Here is a 15,045-nt window from a genome sequence, read left to right as displayed (position 1 = left end):
TTCATTGTCTCAAGCCACTTAACAGTATAAAGATAGCTGATGTTTTATCTTTTGTTGTGTACTCTGCACCCAAAAGATTTCTAATCCCATTTTTAAAATGTAAATTTAAAATAAATTCAGCAAAATATACTAATTCTTTAACTTTATTTTGTTTTCATACAAATTATTTATATACCATAAAAATATATTTTCAACATTTGGCTTAAACTGCTAACATATACAGCAATTTAATGAACTTGTCGCACATCCAAGATCATGAAATTACAGGCATTCCCCATATTGCAAAGGAGTTCCGTTCTTGAGTCCATTCCAAGTTGCAGCACAATGCAGGACAATATAAAATAGCCATTTGTAAGTATAGGCAATGTTCAAATATTAGATCTTTAAAATTACATCCCTGTATGGCATTGTTTGTATACAGGAACTCTTAAGTTGGGGTCCCCTATATTTTTCAGCACTCCAATTATTGCATCAACACAAATTCCTGTCTGTTAACAAATGCATAATTGTTTAATTATCTGTACATGTTAAGCAATACAACAATAATAACACTTGCATCCACAAGTCACTAAATTGCCAGAGTGGTGTTAAATCTCAATTCATTTGCTGATTTAGGCACTTCTGTAAATGGACAGAAATCAAAAGCCCAGAGTACACAACTGCCTGAGAGTTCAGGCAAACTATTACTTACAACTAGGATGTATATTTTAGAGTTACTCTTGACCAAATAATCCCTTTCCACCTTGTGTAAAAATATTAAGCACTACTCAGTTTTATACACACCACCACCAAAGACTGCACACGATCAAGCAAGGCATCAGCAATGATCATTCTTTATACAAAAAGGGACAGCAAAAAATTTTGGACTTTTAACTTTTCTATTCCAAGTATTTAAATTGAACACTGACATGAGTACAAGATTCTAATCACACGCTTCCTGTATTCAAAATAAGGAGAACAGTTATATTCTTGTTTTCTAAAGGGTTAATTATTGATGCAAACATAGGTGAAAATCTGCAACTGAGTGACGGATGTCACTATTACAGGTTTAAAGTTCCCTTTGGTAATCTCAGACTTGTACTGTTTTACTGTAAGAATCCACAGACATTATATTTAAATAAATCAGAGAAAATTACAAAGCTCAACAATGCAATCACGCCAGCTTAATTTTATATACATATTTATTTTCTGAATAATTACATAGTAAAGCTTTCACCACATCCACATGTTCCTTTAATATTTGGGTTATTGAAAATAAATTCACTAGAGAGTTTTGTTTCAATATAATCCATTTCTGTGCCTAGTAGGGTTAACTGTGCTTTCTGGTCAATGAACACACGCACACCTGAAAATGAAATAATGCAATGAATGGACTAGTTAATAGTGTAGAATAAGGCAGTTTTTAAAATATTCATTAATTGAATGATCAAAAGCTTACAGCAGACAGTCTGTCCTTTTGAATACCTCAAGTGAACCTGCATCCATTAAATTTACAGGCAGCATATTCTTGTCAAACTACTCATTGTGTGAGTTTTTTCTGAAGCATCCTTGTTTCATTTACACATACTTTAATCTCCTCAGCACAGGCAATATTGGTGAGACCAGCTGAAGATTCATGGCAGGGATGGAGATCTGGATTTTGCCTTTGATTTCGGCTCTTGTTAATTCGACTATTATATTTTAAGATGGCGCTGGAGAGCTCTGTACACCTGTGCTCAGGCACATGTGACAATATAATCGAAACTAGTCTAATCTAACCACAGTAAATACGGTATATGTGTGAATCAAGAAGTGTGAGCCAGTTCATCTATCACTGTACTCATTGATCTAAAGTGGCCCTAGTCAAGGTAACATTGATTTTAAGTGCTCATACTTATTCTATAGTCCTTTCATGGCCTTGATTTTCACCAATCCATAAGTTTTGTTACTCCTCTAATATTGGCCTCTTGAGAATCCCTAGTTTTAGCGGCTCTACCGCTGGGGTTCTGTTTTCAGTTCAGTAGGCTTTAAGCCCCAGAGTTCCTCTCAAAATCTTTGTGCATTTCTACTTTTACTTCTTTAAGACTTTTCTTAAAAGTTCTCTTTGACCAAACTTTTGGCATTTCACTCTAATATACCTTAGACAGATCACTGTTAAATGCTGCTTTATAAAACTCTTCTACAAAGTGTCTTTTATTACTTTAAATACAAATTACTATCGAATCAAATGGTTGTGCATCTGTCTTGCTCTAGAAACATAAACAAAACTCCAACCTAGCATGCCAAAGCACTATTGAAAGACTGTTATACTGACAGTGGTCTCATCATTTGAATGATACATCAAACTGAACCCAAGGCAGATATAAAATATTCCTTGGCATTATTGTGAAAAGCTAGGAAATTATTGCCAGTATTCTGACCAATACTTTGCCTCAATAAATATCACAAAATACAAGATTATTTGGTCATTATCATGTTGCTGCTTGTGGGGGGTTGCTGTGGACCAATTGGTTGCTCTGACTACAACAGTGAATACGCTTAAAATGCTTTAAATTGAGACAACCTGAATGGCTCTATGCTAATTCAATTTTTTTTTTGTTTATCTTCCTTTGGAAATCAAAGTTCCATATTCCTTGTAAAGACAAGGTTTCCCACACGTCAAACAAACACCATCAGTCAGTTCTCTTTCACTTTCTGAAGAAAATTCATTAATGTAAAGCAAGCACAAGCAACAGACCACTTGCTGCAAATTGTTGACTTGAAAATTATGAAAATGTGAGGCTTGAAAGCTAACATACATAAACGAAAAGGAAAATAAATTCCCAGCAAACCAAGAATGCTTAGTTTGGATTGATGTTTCAAAAACAAATGTGGCAGACTTGACAAACAGATTTCACCATGAATTAAGAGATTGCTAACATTGCATACCATCCTGATTAACTTCTTCATCAAACTTCCCTTTCTCTGTTGCATACTCTATCATGTACGAGAGACCACTGCAGCCACGAGTGCGGACTCCAACTTTCAAACCAACCTGAAGAATAAATGGGAAAACTCTATAAACAACAAGTTGCATTAAAGCAGGATTAGTGCAGTTTTAATAAATACTTACATATAAAATCATAAATAAAGGTCCTTAGAACATTGAAACATAATAACATAATCTATCTTTTCAATACGATTGTAAGAAAAATAGGTATATCTAAATCATGTGAATAATTAAGAGAGTGCTAGTCCTCTAGAAAATGAGAATGTGGAGTTGATGGTAAGTAAAAAAGAAAATGGCAGAATTCTTTTTGCTCAATGCTTCACTATGGAAGACACACAATGTTCCAGTGATAGCTATAAATTAGTGGGTGAAATGAGGAGAGAAGCTTAGTCAAATTACAATCGCCAGGGAAGTGGGACCATGCTTTTTTTTTATTATTCAAGGGTTGTGATCCAGCATTCATTGCCCATCCCTGGTTGCCATTGAGAAGACAGTGATGAGCTGCCTGCTTGAAATGCTGCAGCCCATTTGGTGTAGATACATCCAGAATGCTCTTCGGGATGGAGTTTCAGATTTTAAGTCAGCGAGTCATGGAGCTGCAGGCTGATAAGCCTCTGTGTACTGAGTAAGTGCATTCTAGGGTCTTCGAAAAAGTGGCTAATGGGGCAGAAGATGTGTTGGTGTTAATTTTCCAGAATTCACAAGTTTCTGGAAAGGCTCCACAATTGCAGTAGATAGAATAGTGAAGAGGGCATTTGGTTTGCTTTCCTTTATTGGACAGAGCATTGAGAAGGTCTGGGAGGTCATGTTGTGGCTGTACAGGACATTGGCTAGGCCACCTTTGGAATATTGCATGCGATTCTGGTCTCCTTCCTATGGGAAGGATGTTGTGAAACTTGAAAGGGTTCAGAAAAGATTAACAAGGATGTTGCCAAGGTTGGAGGATTTCAGCTACAGGGAAAGGCTGAATAGGCTGGGGCTGTTTTTCCTGGAGCATCGGAGGCTGAGGGGTGACCTTATAGAAGTTATAAATTCATGAGGGGCATGGATAGGGTAAATAACCAAGGTCTTTTCCCTGGGGTGGGGGAGTCCAGAACTAGATGGCATAGGTTTCAGGTGAGGGGGGGAAAAGATTTAAAAGGGGACCTAAGGGGCAACGTTTTCATGCAGAGGGTGTGCATGAATGGAATGAGCTGCCATGAGCTGTGGTGGAGGCTGGTACAATTACAATATTTAAAAGGCATCTAGATGGATGTATGAATAGAAAGGGTTTAGAGGGATATGGGACTAAATTAGGATAGGATATCTGGTCGGCATGAACGAGTTGGACCGAAGGATCTGTTTTCCAGCTGTACATCTCTATGACTAAGACTCTATGACCGCAAAGTAGCAAATGTAACCTCTATTCAAAAGGCAGGCAACCACATTTGTAAGCCAATTAGCTTAACATGTGTCTTGGAACATAAGAGAATTAGGCCATTCAGCCCACTTCACCATTGAATATGATCGTGGCTGATCGAAACTTCATTGCCTTTCAACCATACAATTCCCATAACCATTCATGCCATATATAATGAAAAAAAACTATCAACGTCCACATTATTCACAAAGACTGGGCTTCCATGGACCTCAGGGTTAGAGAATTCCAAAGACTCTCCACTCTCAGTCCTAAATTGTATTCCTCTTAATTTTAAATTGTGCCTCGGTTCTTCTGTCAAAAGTGTTATAATCAATCATTAGAGAGGTATAACTGGCACTTAGAAAAAGTCAAGGAAGGAGTCAGTGTGGTTACGTAAAAGGGAAATCATATTTAACGAACTTACTGGAGTTCTGTGCTGTGGATAAGGGGCATCTGTTCATGAAGTGTACTTGGATTTTGTGAGGCAGTTGACAAGGTGCAGCAGGAAAGCTTATTGCATAAAGTAAAAACGTATTGTGAAGGAAGAACAAGAAATTGGGCAAAGAGCTCAGAATTGCAGGGTGGGGGAGTAGAATCCTGCACTTTGAGGGTGGGGAAGGAGAGGATGAGATCGGAACAGAGGGGAAGAGAGAGATTTTGACTTGGGAGTGTGGTGAGAGATCAGGAGTGGAGGCAGAGCGGAGTAGGGGGTGGAAGATAGTCAGAGACGGCAAAAGCTCCTGGCTCCTGGGCTTCCTTTGTCCCTGCTTCTGTGACCTCTCTCCACCACTGAAGCCTAACATGTGCAGTGATACATTGGCATGTGACATCACAGCAAGTGTATGTGATGATGTCAGTGCTTAGAAACATGACTGTTCCCAAATGAGTGTGAATGCACAATTGCCCACAGATGTCAATGAACACTGCCTTAATTCTATTGCCTAACCAAAATCTATTCACCTCTGTCTATTATTCAATGATCCCATGTCCTCTGCCTTCTGAGGCAGTGTTCCAAAGCTGCACAACCTTCAGAGAAAAAAAAAAATCTCATCTACTTAAACTCTTAATTAATAAACAAGTACAATTTCACGTACACATTCTGGTCTCTGTTGCAGTAGAGTCTTGATTCTGTTGATGGCAGATGAAGTCTGAAAATGAAAAGCATAAATACAAAATTAAAAATCTAAATTGTTACAGATAGGAAAAAAAAAGAGGTTTGAAGACACTATTTGACTGTAGCTATACCACTGAAGTGAATGCTATAGTTCAGAAGACAACTTAAATCAATTTTCCTTTTCTGTTCTAGAGGAATGTTAATGATTCCACGGTGTTATGTCTCTCTCAACTAACATGAATCTCAAATTAATTGGTCATTTATTTTCAGTTTGGTGGTAACTCCAGAAAATTGACTATTGTAGCTTTGTAACAACTACAAACACAGCAACAATGACCATATTGCTAAAATGATCCTTTGTATGAACTGGATGAGCTATCTTTGCCAATAGCATTATATATTATTTAACAGTACCTAAACGGAGCCGGATGAGAAGTATTACACTGCCAGCTAATCTCCCAGTCATTGTTCATGGTAATATAAGCAAAGTTGTGACTTTGAATTGTGGATGTAGATCCCCAATGGAAAGCTGATCTATCAATCAATGGACACAGGAAGCTACTTGTACATTTATGGCTCCATATCAGAAGTGGTCAGCATAGATCAATTATGTTACTCTCTGGTTAAAGAGTTTATTTTCTATTTACAATCATGTTGAGGGTCTGTGCTAGATGCAAGTACTAGATGCTATGACTAGTAAATATCTTGTAATATTGTTTAGAGTCAATACAGCACAGTAGCAGACCCTTTTGTCCAACTTGTCCATGCTAAGCAGACTTTTCAAACGAAACAGGTCCCACTTGCCTGAGTTTGGCCCATATCCCTCTGAACCTTTCCTATTTGTGTACCTGTCCAATATCTTTTAAATGTTGTAACTGTCCCTGCACCTACCACTTTCTCCAGCAGTTCAGTCGACCTATAAACCATATTTTATGTTAAAAGGTTGTACCCCAGGTCCTTTTAAACTTTTCCCCTCTCAGTCTAAAGCTATACCCTCTAGTTTTGAATGCCCCTACCCAAAGAAAAGACCTTTGCTAGTCACCTTATCTATGCTTCATGACTTTATAAACCTCTATAAAGTCGACAGTCACTCTCCTATGCTCTGGGGAGAAAAGTCTCAGCCCATCCAGGCTGTCCTTATAACTCAAAACCTCCAGTACCAGTAACATCATTGTAAATCTTTTCTGCACCCTTTCTAATTTAATAAGATCCTATAGCAGGGCGACAGGAACTGTATGCAGTCCTCCAAAAGTGGCATCAGTGTCCTGTAAAGCCCTACGTGACACCCAAACTCCTATACTCAATGCTCTGACCAATGAAGGCATGTCTGCCAAACACTTTTTTCATCATCCTGTCTATATGCGATGACAACTCAAAAGAACTGCATACCTAAAACCCTCGGTCTTTCTGTTCAACACCACTCTCCAGGGCCCTACCATGAACTGTGAAAAGTCCTGTTTTAATTTATGTTACCAAAATGCAACACCTTGCATTTTTCTACATTAAACTTCATCTGCCACTCATTGGCCCACCTGATCAAGATCCCATTGTATCCTTAGATAACCTTCTTCACTGTCCATTATACCACCAATTTCAGTGTCATCCGCAACCATGCTTCCTATATTCTCATCCAAATGATTTATATAAATGACAAACAACTGTGAATCCAGCATTGATCTTTGCGGAACACTGCTGGTCACAGGCCTCCAGTCTGAAAATGAACCCTCTATCACCATCCTGTGTTTCCTACTGTCAAGCCAATTTTGTATCCAATTGGCTCAGTCTCCATGTGATTTAACTTCACTAACCAGTCTACCATGTGGAACCTTGCTGAAAGTCTTGCTAAAGTCCATGCAGACAATGTCTACCACTCTGCCTTCATCAATCCTCTTGGTCACATCCTCAAAAAAACTCAATCAAGTTTGAGAGAGACAAATTCACATGTACAATGACCATCCCAAATCAGTCCCTGCCTCTCCAAAATATGGTGAGTCGGAAGTTTTACAATCACAAGATATTATGAAAAGTTCAACCTCTATTCTCCCACGCTGAATTAGGTGTCATATTTGAAGGCAATAGTCTGGCAATTCAGAACTAAGACATGGAGAAATTTCTCAACTCAGGTGTGAATATTTATAAGCATCTATCTCACAGACTTGTGGATGCTTAATTAATGAGAATATTCAAGAAAGAGATTGCTGGAGTTTTGTTTTGTTACTATGAAAACCCTTATGAAATAGACCCTATGTGAAAGTTCAGCCATGACTTTTATGAATGGCAGAACAGATTTTATGAGCTGTTATGTATTAATTCCATTTCTCATGTTTTCATGTGAAGTCACTGTTGGGAGTTGTCAGAATTGGAAACTGTTATAGCTCAGCCACTGGTGAATGTGTGGTCTTGTAGTTTATTACAAAGAGGTCATGGATACCAGAATACAGAAGAAAAATAAGGGAGTCCCTGGATTCAAATAGGACTCCAAATGTAGTTTTGAATCCTTGGGAATTGCTGGGAATTTGACTAATGTTTGAAGTGGGGACTAACAATTCCTGAGGTGAGATCACAGGTGAATGGGCTTCATCAAAATCATCTGAATCAAATCAAAATCAATAATATAACTGCAGATGCAATATTTTCTGATGTACGATATATATATATATATATATATATATAGACAAATCATATTTATAAATTCTCAAAAGTTGGTGGTGGTGTTAAAATGACAGGCAGGGCTTAGAGTACACATTTTGTAAGCATTACACATTCATATTAGCTATATTAGAGTGATGGTAAAGTTATAGGTTAAGGATGAGGGCACAGACAATCAATAGCAGAGCCTTGACATTGGCATTATGACACCAACTTGCATCAGAGTAATTTATTATTTAAAATAGCAAAATACTGCAGATGCTAGAAATCCTAAAAGAAACAGAAAATGCTTGAAATTGTCATCTCAATAACATTTCACAAGACCATCTTGATGTTGTGTTCACATTTCTGTCGCAGGTCTGCTGCAGTGTTCCAGTGACGTCTAACACAAGCTGGAAGAGTAGCTCATTTTCATTTTAGATACCCCTTCCGCCTTTCGGACTCAACATTTGAGTTCAACGTCTTAACACCAGGAATTCTGCACTCAAAATTTTTTTCCCCACTTCCTAACATTGGTTTTCTTTGCGCAGAGCTAACCTTTATCCTGCTATTCTCACCATTCTACAACTATCACTTTCACCAACTATTACCACTCCTTTTATCATTTGTTCTGAGAAGTCCATAATTCTAATTTCACTTGCCCTCTAACCACCTGCTGCCCTTCCCTTCTGTTCCAGTTGCTCCTCCTCATCGTTTTCTACAGTATAAATTACATCAGTTTTCCACCTCACTTCAGTTCTAAAGGAGTGATACTAGCCTTGCTGGGAATATGGTTCAGAGGAATATACAAAAACTTGGAAGGAGTGTATCTCCAAGCTGAGGCAGAACTGGACTTATAGGAACACTGCTCTCTCTCCATTGTAGGTAAAAACCTGGTCATTAGGTGTAAGGTACTTTCGGTTTTGCTGCACGAGGCACAGTTCTAACCCATTCCTCAAATTTGCACCTTTGCAGTCTCCCGAGCCACCTTCATCTGGAGGCTGAAGGTGCACTGTTTTGCAGGGATACCATGTACAAAGCTCTGGATGGGCAGAGCAAGGAACTTAACCAAATTTGCCCTTATCCTGATGGCCATCTTTGTGTATGGGTGCATTCGGCCATATGCAGACCCTCAGTTTGCAAACTCCAAGTGTCACTGTGTACTGAGGTTATACCTGACCTTGGTGTTGAGACGGATGGGTCTAGTCTCGGCACCATGGAATGGTCCAAGTAGCTGGACCATTCCGACTTATCTGACCTTTGTGGAAAAATGCGTAAAGAGAAACACCTTCGACCTCAAGTCCATCAGGGAGTGGTCAGCATGTAACATCCTCAAGATCCTGCAAGAAAAGGAGAGGGTGGATCCTCAGGGTGGGTCCCTGAACAAACTATCAAAGTCATTTGCTAGAATGCATTGTGATCAGAAATTTACAAGTACCAAGACATAGCCTGGCTAGTGGTGAGAAGGGCACTGCCTGTCAGATCCTTCATATATACCCTGTCTCTGTGCCCCACCTCCACTGCCCTTGAAGCAGCTGCATTGGCAAACAGAATGTCATATTTCTCCATCTGGGATGTGCCTGCAAAGGAGGTCTGGAGAGAGAAGCAGTGCTTTTTGATGAGGTTCGTTCCAAGCATCTTCATGATGCACAACTCTGTGATCCCAGGGCACACACCAATAGAAACATAAATTGCACCTGGATGACCATCAACTTGGCGAAAGACACTCTTTAGTCTGCCTGAAACTTGCCTCATCTTCCAGTGCAAACAACTGACCTCGACCGAGTGTTGCAGACTGGCACATTCCAAAATTCAGGTCTATATACTGAGGGATGCACTAAAGCTTGGGTCAGCTGCTGCCCTGGTGCAGTAGGGAAAGGCCACTGTCCAAGGTCTTTCTGTCAAAGTTTAATATGGGTCTGTTCAGTTATCAGACCCTCTCACTGCCTCCACATATGTAAATACCCTACTGCAGGAGTAAGAAATGCCTTTACTTACTGCAATTGCAGAGAATGTCAATGTTTGTTTTTTTTTCTTGATATGCAAAGGCCTTTTGGAACTGCTATAATACCTGTAGATAAAGATTTTTTATGAATGAAGTAGACTTTTGCAATTTAAAAAAATGCTGTTTTCTCTCTCCCGAAATGCTGCCTGGTCTGCTGGACTTTCCCAACACTTCTCCTGTTCTGATTTCAAATCTTCAGCATCTCTCAAACTGAATCTACCTCTACCCTATTGTCAGCAAGTCAATTCCAGACCCCAACCACTCACTGTATAATTGTTTCAGATCATCTCGCTGTTACCTTTCTTACCAATCACTTTAAAAGTCGAGTCTCTGATTTTACGTGGATCACTTTGCCAATGGGAACAACTTCATCCCATGGAGCCTTTCCAAACCCCTCCACGATCTTGAACTGCGCTCCTCGGAACCTTCTCTTCAAGGTTAATAACCCAGCTTCTACAATCTGTCTGATCCGCTGTAATCTCCAGCATTTGTTGTTTTCACGATGGAGATGCCGGTGATGGCCTGGGGGGGGGGGTGATTTTTAACTTTGTTGTTTTCAGTACAGGATCTACATAACTGCCTGGTACTGGCCGAGGGCAAAACATTAGGACCTGGTGACGATGAGAACTTTCAGATTCCTGAGCACAGCTTCCGCGCCCACGGGTTACCCCCGGCACTCCCTGTCCTTACCAGCAGGAGAGCCGCTCTCGCTGGGACCCTCAGCCTCCGATCTCTCGCCGCTCGGACACTCGCCCTCACTGCCGTCGCCATCTTGTCTCCGGCGTCACCTTCAACAACGCCGTCTCTGAGTGGCTGCCTGCAGACCAATCACAGCGCGTCGTATTGTGTTATGCCAACGGATGGCGTCATAGCAACAGTGAGGGATGGAGTCCGAGCTGGGGGAGTGCATTCTTTTTCTCTCCATTATCAGCGACTCGGTTCTCATTTTCTTTCTGTCAAATGTTTGTGGAGCTCGGTTGCTACTGAGGTGCTTTAAACCCAGGGTTTGGCCTCAGCCACTAGACGGTTTTTGACTTCACTTCTGCACCATTAACTCCTGGTTAGAAAGTAAAGAGAATGGAGGGCAAAGATTGTTCCTGAAGCAAGAGGTAAACAGGCTGGAAGAGTAGTCAAAACTGATTGATAAATTTAGTTTCAGGTTGCGTCTGGACATTCTCAAAATGGAAATCAATACTTTTGCATCTGGAAGTGTAATAGCAGGATTTCTGGCACATTTTCATCAATCGTGAACAAATCTACGGAATTTATGATTTTCTCATGTTTGCATCAATCCATCTCCTCCCTCTTCTGACCTAGCTGTACTTTTTGATCTTTGCAACAAAAAAAATGATTTTGGATTTTTTTTCAAGTTAATTAAAATTTAAAGTCTTGAAGTTTGTGCTGATTTTGAAAAATGTGCTCTTAGTCTCTCAAGTGGGAATATCTTATATGATACGTGAGAAACAGAACTCACTCACAAATCAATCAGCCTGAGACAAAGCCTTGGAAACAAGAACAATTTATTACAGCCTTGCAAGGACCGGACGCTTCTGCAATCAAGCAGAAATACGTGCCAAAACAGAGCATGTTAGCTTTCTTATTCAGTTTACAAGTTGTGGAATCACGCCTCCCTTTTCCCATCCTATCATAAGCCGATCACCTCACTTGTTAGTTATTTTCTTATCTGGCCATCCTGCTGTCCTTGTCTGCATTCTTTGTTCCTTGTTTGTTACAGCTTGTTCTTTTATCCAGTTTCTCTTATCATACTATAAGCTTTATTGTGAAATGCCCTTGCTGCTTCTTTTTGTGATCAGCTACAACACTTTAAAGTTATTTCCTAGCTTAAAACTATTTTCTTTAAAAGACCCTCTATATTCACTAAAGTCTTAGCCTTAAGTATGCTACATGCTACAAGAATTCCGCGACCGTTTGTATAATGTTCCCCTTCCCTTCCCCCCACTACACCCCCTCCCCCACCTGCAAAAACAATATTTCTAATCTCCCACATACAGATTTATTCAATCTCTAATTTAGAATGTGGTGCCAACATCCAAAAACAACAAAGTAGAGCTTGCGTCAAATCCATAAGGCTAATTTTTCTCTTATAATGATTGTTAGTACCTAGTAAATATCTTTCAATGATAAACAGTCATTGACTATTATGAAGAGTTATTTTTAAGTCAGGACCGTAGATCTAGGTAATGTTTATAACTTCATAAATATGGATGATTGGTATACCTTCTGGGGAAAGTAGGACCTGTACAAGGAGCACGGGTTACACCTGAACTGGAGGGGCACCAATATCCTAGCCAGGAGGTTTGCTTGAGCTCTTTGGGAGGATTTAAACTAGTTTGGCAGGGGGATGGGAACCAGAGTTATGGATCAGAGAATGGGGTAGCTGCTGAACAGGCAGATACAGCGTGCAGAGAGTCTGTGAGGAAAGATAGAAAGATTGATAGGGCAAGGTTGCAGTCAGTGTGAGGGGTTGAAGTGTGTCTATTTTAATGCAAGAAGTGTCAAGAATAAGGGTGATGAACTTAGAGCATGGATCATTGCTTGGAGTTACAATATTGTGGCCATTATAGAGACTTGGATATCACAAGGGTGGGAATGGTTGTTGGATGTTCCAAGGTTTTTATGTTTCAAAAGGAAAGGCACAGAAGTAATAGGATTGTTGTCATGGATGAATTCAACTTTCCTACTATTGATTGGAGCCTCTTTAGTGCAAATAAGTTGGATGGAGCAGATTTTGTCAGGTGCGTCCAAGAAGGATTCCTGACTCAATATGTAGATAGGCCGATTAGAAGGGAGGCCATCTTGGATTTGGTGCTTAGCAATGAACCAGGTCAGGTGTCAGATCTCTAAGTGGGAGAGCATTTCGGTGATAGTGATCACAACTTGCTGATCTTTACTATAGTCATGGAGAGAGAGAGGAGCAGACAGCATGGGAAAGTATTTAATTGGGGGAAGGGGAATTACAATGCTATTAGGCAGGAACTGTGAAGCATATATGGGAGCAGATATTCTCTGGGAAAGGCACGACAGAAATGTAGAGATTGTTTAGAAAGCACTTGCTGTCAGTGCTGGATAGATTTGTCCCATTGAGTCAAGGAAAGGATGGTAAGGTGAAGGAATCTTGGATGACAAGAGATGTGGAACATCCAGTCAAGAGGAAGAAGGAAGCTTACTTAAGGTTGAGGAAGCAAGGATCAGACAGGGCTGTAGAGGATTATAAGGTAGCCAGGAAGGAACTGAAGAATGGACTTAGGAGAGCGAGAAAGGGGCATGAAAAAGCTTTGGAAGGTAGGATTAAGGAAACCCCAAGGTGTTCTACGCTGACTTGAGGAACAAGAGAATGGCCAGAATGAGGGCTAGTGGAGGGAATTTGTGCCTGGAGTCAGAGGAGGTAGGGGAGGTCCTTAATGAATATTTTGATTCAGTATTCACTACTGAGAGGGATCTTGTTGTTTGGGAGGACGGTGTGAAACAGGGTCATATGCTAGAACAGGTTGATGTTACAAATGAGGATGCGCTGGAAACTTTGAAAAACATGAGGATAGGTAAATCCCCTGGGCCAGATGGGATATACCCAAGATTACTATGGACAGCGAGGGAAAAGATTGCCACACCTTTGGCGATGATCTTTGCATCTTCACTGTCCAGTGGACTAGTACCACATGATTGGATGGTGGCAAATGTTATTCTCTTGTTCAAGAAAGGGAATAGGGATAACCCTGAGAATTATAGAATGGTCAGTCTTCATCAGTGGAGGGCAAATTATCGTGGAAAGGATTCTGAGAGACAGGATTTATGATTATTTGGAAAAACATAGCTTGATTCGAGATAGTCAACATGGCTTTGTGAGGGCAGGTCATGCCTCACAAGCCTTTTTGAGTTCTTTGAGGATGTGACAAAACTTATTGATGAAGGTAGAGCAGTGGATGTGCTGTATATGGATTTTAGCAAGGCACTTGATAAGGTTCCCCATGGTAGGCTTATTCACAAGGTAATAAGGCATGGGATACAGGGAAACCTGGCAGTCTGGATACAGAATTGGCTGGCCCATAGAAGGCAGTGAGTGGTAGTAGGAAAGTTTTCAGCCTGGAGCTCAATACCAGTGGTGTTCCGCAGGGATCTGTTCTGGGACCTCTTCCCTTTTTGATTTTTATAAATGACTTGGATGAGGAAGTGGAAGGGTGGCTTAGTAAGTTTGCTGATGACATGAAAGTTGGTAGAGTTGTGGATAGTGTGGAGGGCTGTTGTAGGTTGCAACGGGACATTGACCAGGATGCAGAGCTGGGCTTAGAAGTAGCAGATGGAGTTCAATGGGGAAAAGTATGAAGTGATTCATCTTGGATGCAGATTACTGGGTTAAAGGCAGGACTCTTGGCAGTGTAGAGGAACACAGGGATCTTAAGGTCCACGTCCATAGATCCCTCAAAGTTGCCACCCAAGTTGATGGGGTTGTTCAGAAGGCGTATCGTGTGTTGGCTTTCATTAGCCAGAGGATTCAGTTTAAGAGCTGCGAGATTATGCTGCAGCTCTATAAAGCCCTAGTTAGACTACACTTTGAATATTGTGGTCAGTTCTGGTCGCCTCATTGTCGGAAGGATGTGGAAGCTTCAGGAAGGGTGCAGAGGAGATTTAGGACTGATTAAGACTTTTTTAAAAATTGTCAGTAGTTGGCATTGGCAGTCTAGTGGCTATGCTGTCAGCAACTTTGTCAGGACAACCACCTGATAAAGGAGCAGCGCTCTGAAAGCTAGTGCTTCCAAATAAACCTGTTGGATTATAACCTGGTGTTGTGTGATTTTTAACTTTGTAGCAACTTTAAAAACCTGCTGAACTGATGAAAACCTATGGAAACATAAATTCAATCATGAGAAAGTATACAAGTTAAGTGATCTGCATTGAATTGAGGAAGAGGAAGA

At 40.4% G+C, this 15,045-nt stretch overlaps 1 protein-coding gene across 1 annotated transcript; it reads right to left on the bottom strand.

The window, feature by feature from the left end:
* Window positions 1-129: 129 nt before the first annotated feature.
* Window positions 130-10,908, bottom strand: LOC122565254 (iron-sulfur cluster assembly 1 homolog, mitochondrial-like). Its single transcript, XM_043721029.2, has 4 exons — window positions 10,805-10,908; window positions 5,462-5,515; window positions 2,908-3,013; window positions 130-1,345 (listed from the first exon to the last, which is right to left on the bottom strand). The coding sequence occupies exons 1-4, from the start codon at window positions 10,883-10,885 to the stop codon at window positions 1,197-1,199; spliced, it is 390 nt and encodes a 129-aa protein (XP_043576964.1). The 5' UTR covers window positions 10,886-10,908; the 3' UTR covers window positions 130-1,196.
* Between the last annotated feature and the right edge of the window lie 4,137 nt (window positions 10,909-15,045).

Source organism: Chiloscyllium plagiosum, unplaced genomic scaffold (genome assembly GCF_037043375.1).
Source record: "Chiloscyllium plagiosum isolate Xiang-an unplaced genomic scaffold, Cpla_swu_hap1 HiC_scaffold_28, whole genome shotgun sequence".
Taxonomy (NCBI): Eukaryota; Metazoa; Chordata; class Chondrichthyes; order Orectolobiformes; family Hemiscylliidae; genus Chiloscyllium; species Chiloscyllium plagiosum.
The sequence above is the reverse complement of the archived record's forward strand: the minus strand, read 5'-3'. Positions and strand labels throughout refer to the sequence as shown.

Bases quoted from the DNA above. Each gene is read 5' to 3' on its own strand.
- LOC122565254 (XM_043721029.2), bottom strand. From the start codon at position 10,885: ATGGCGACGGCAGTGAGGGCGAGTGTCCGAGCGGCGAGAGATCGGAGG. The intron at 5,516-10,804 runs GTAAGGACAGGG...TTTCATTTTCAG, and splicing joins CGAGAGCGGCTCTCCTGCTG to ACTTCATCTGCCATCAACAG. The intron at 3,014-5,461 runs GTACGTGAAATT...TTTATTCTTCAG, and splicing joins TGCAACAGAGACCAGAATGT to GTTGGTTTGAAAGTTGGAGT.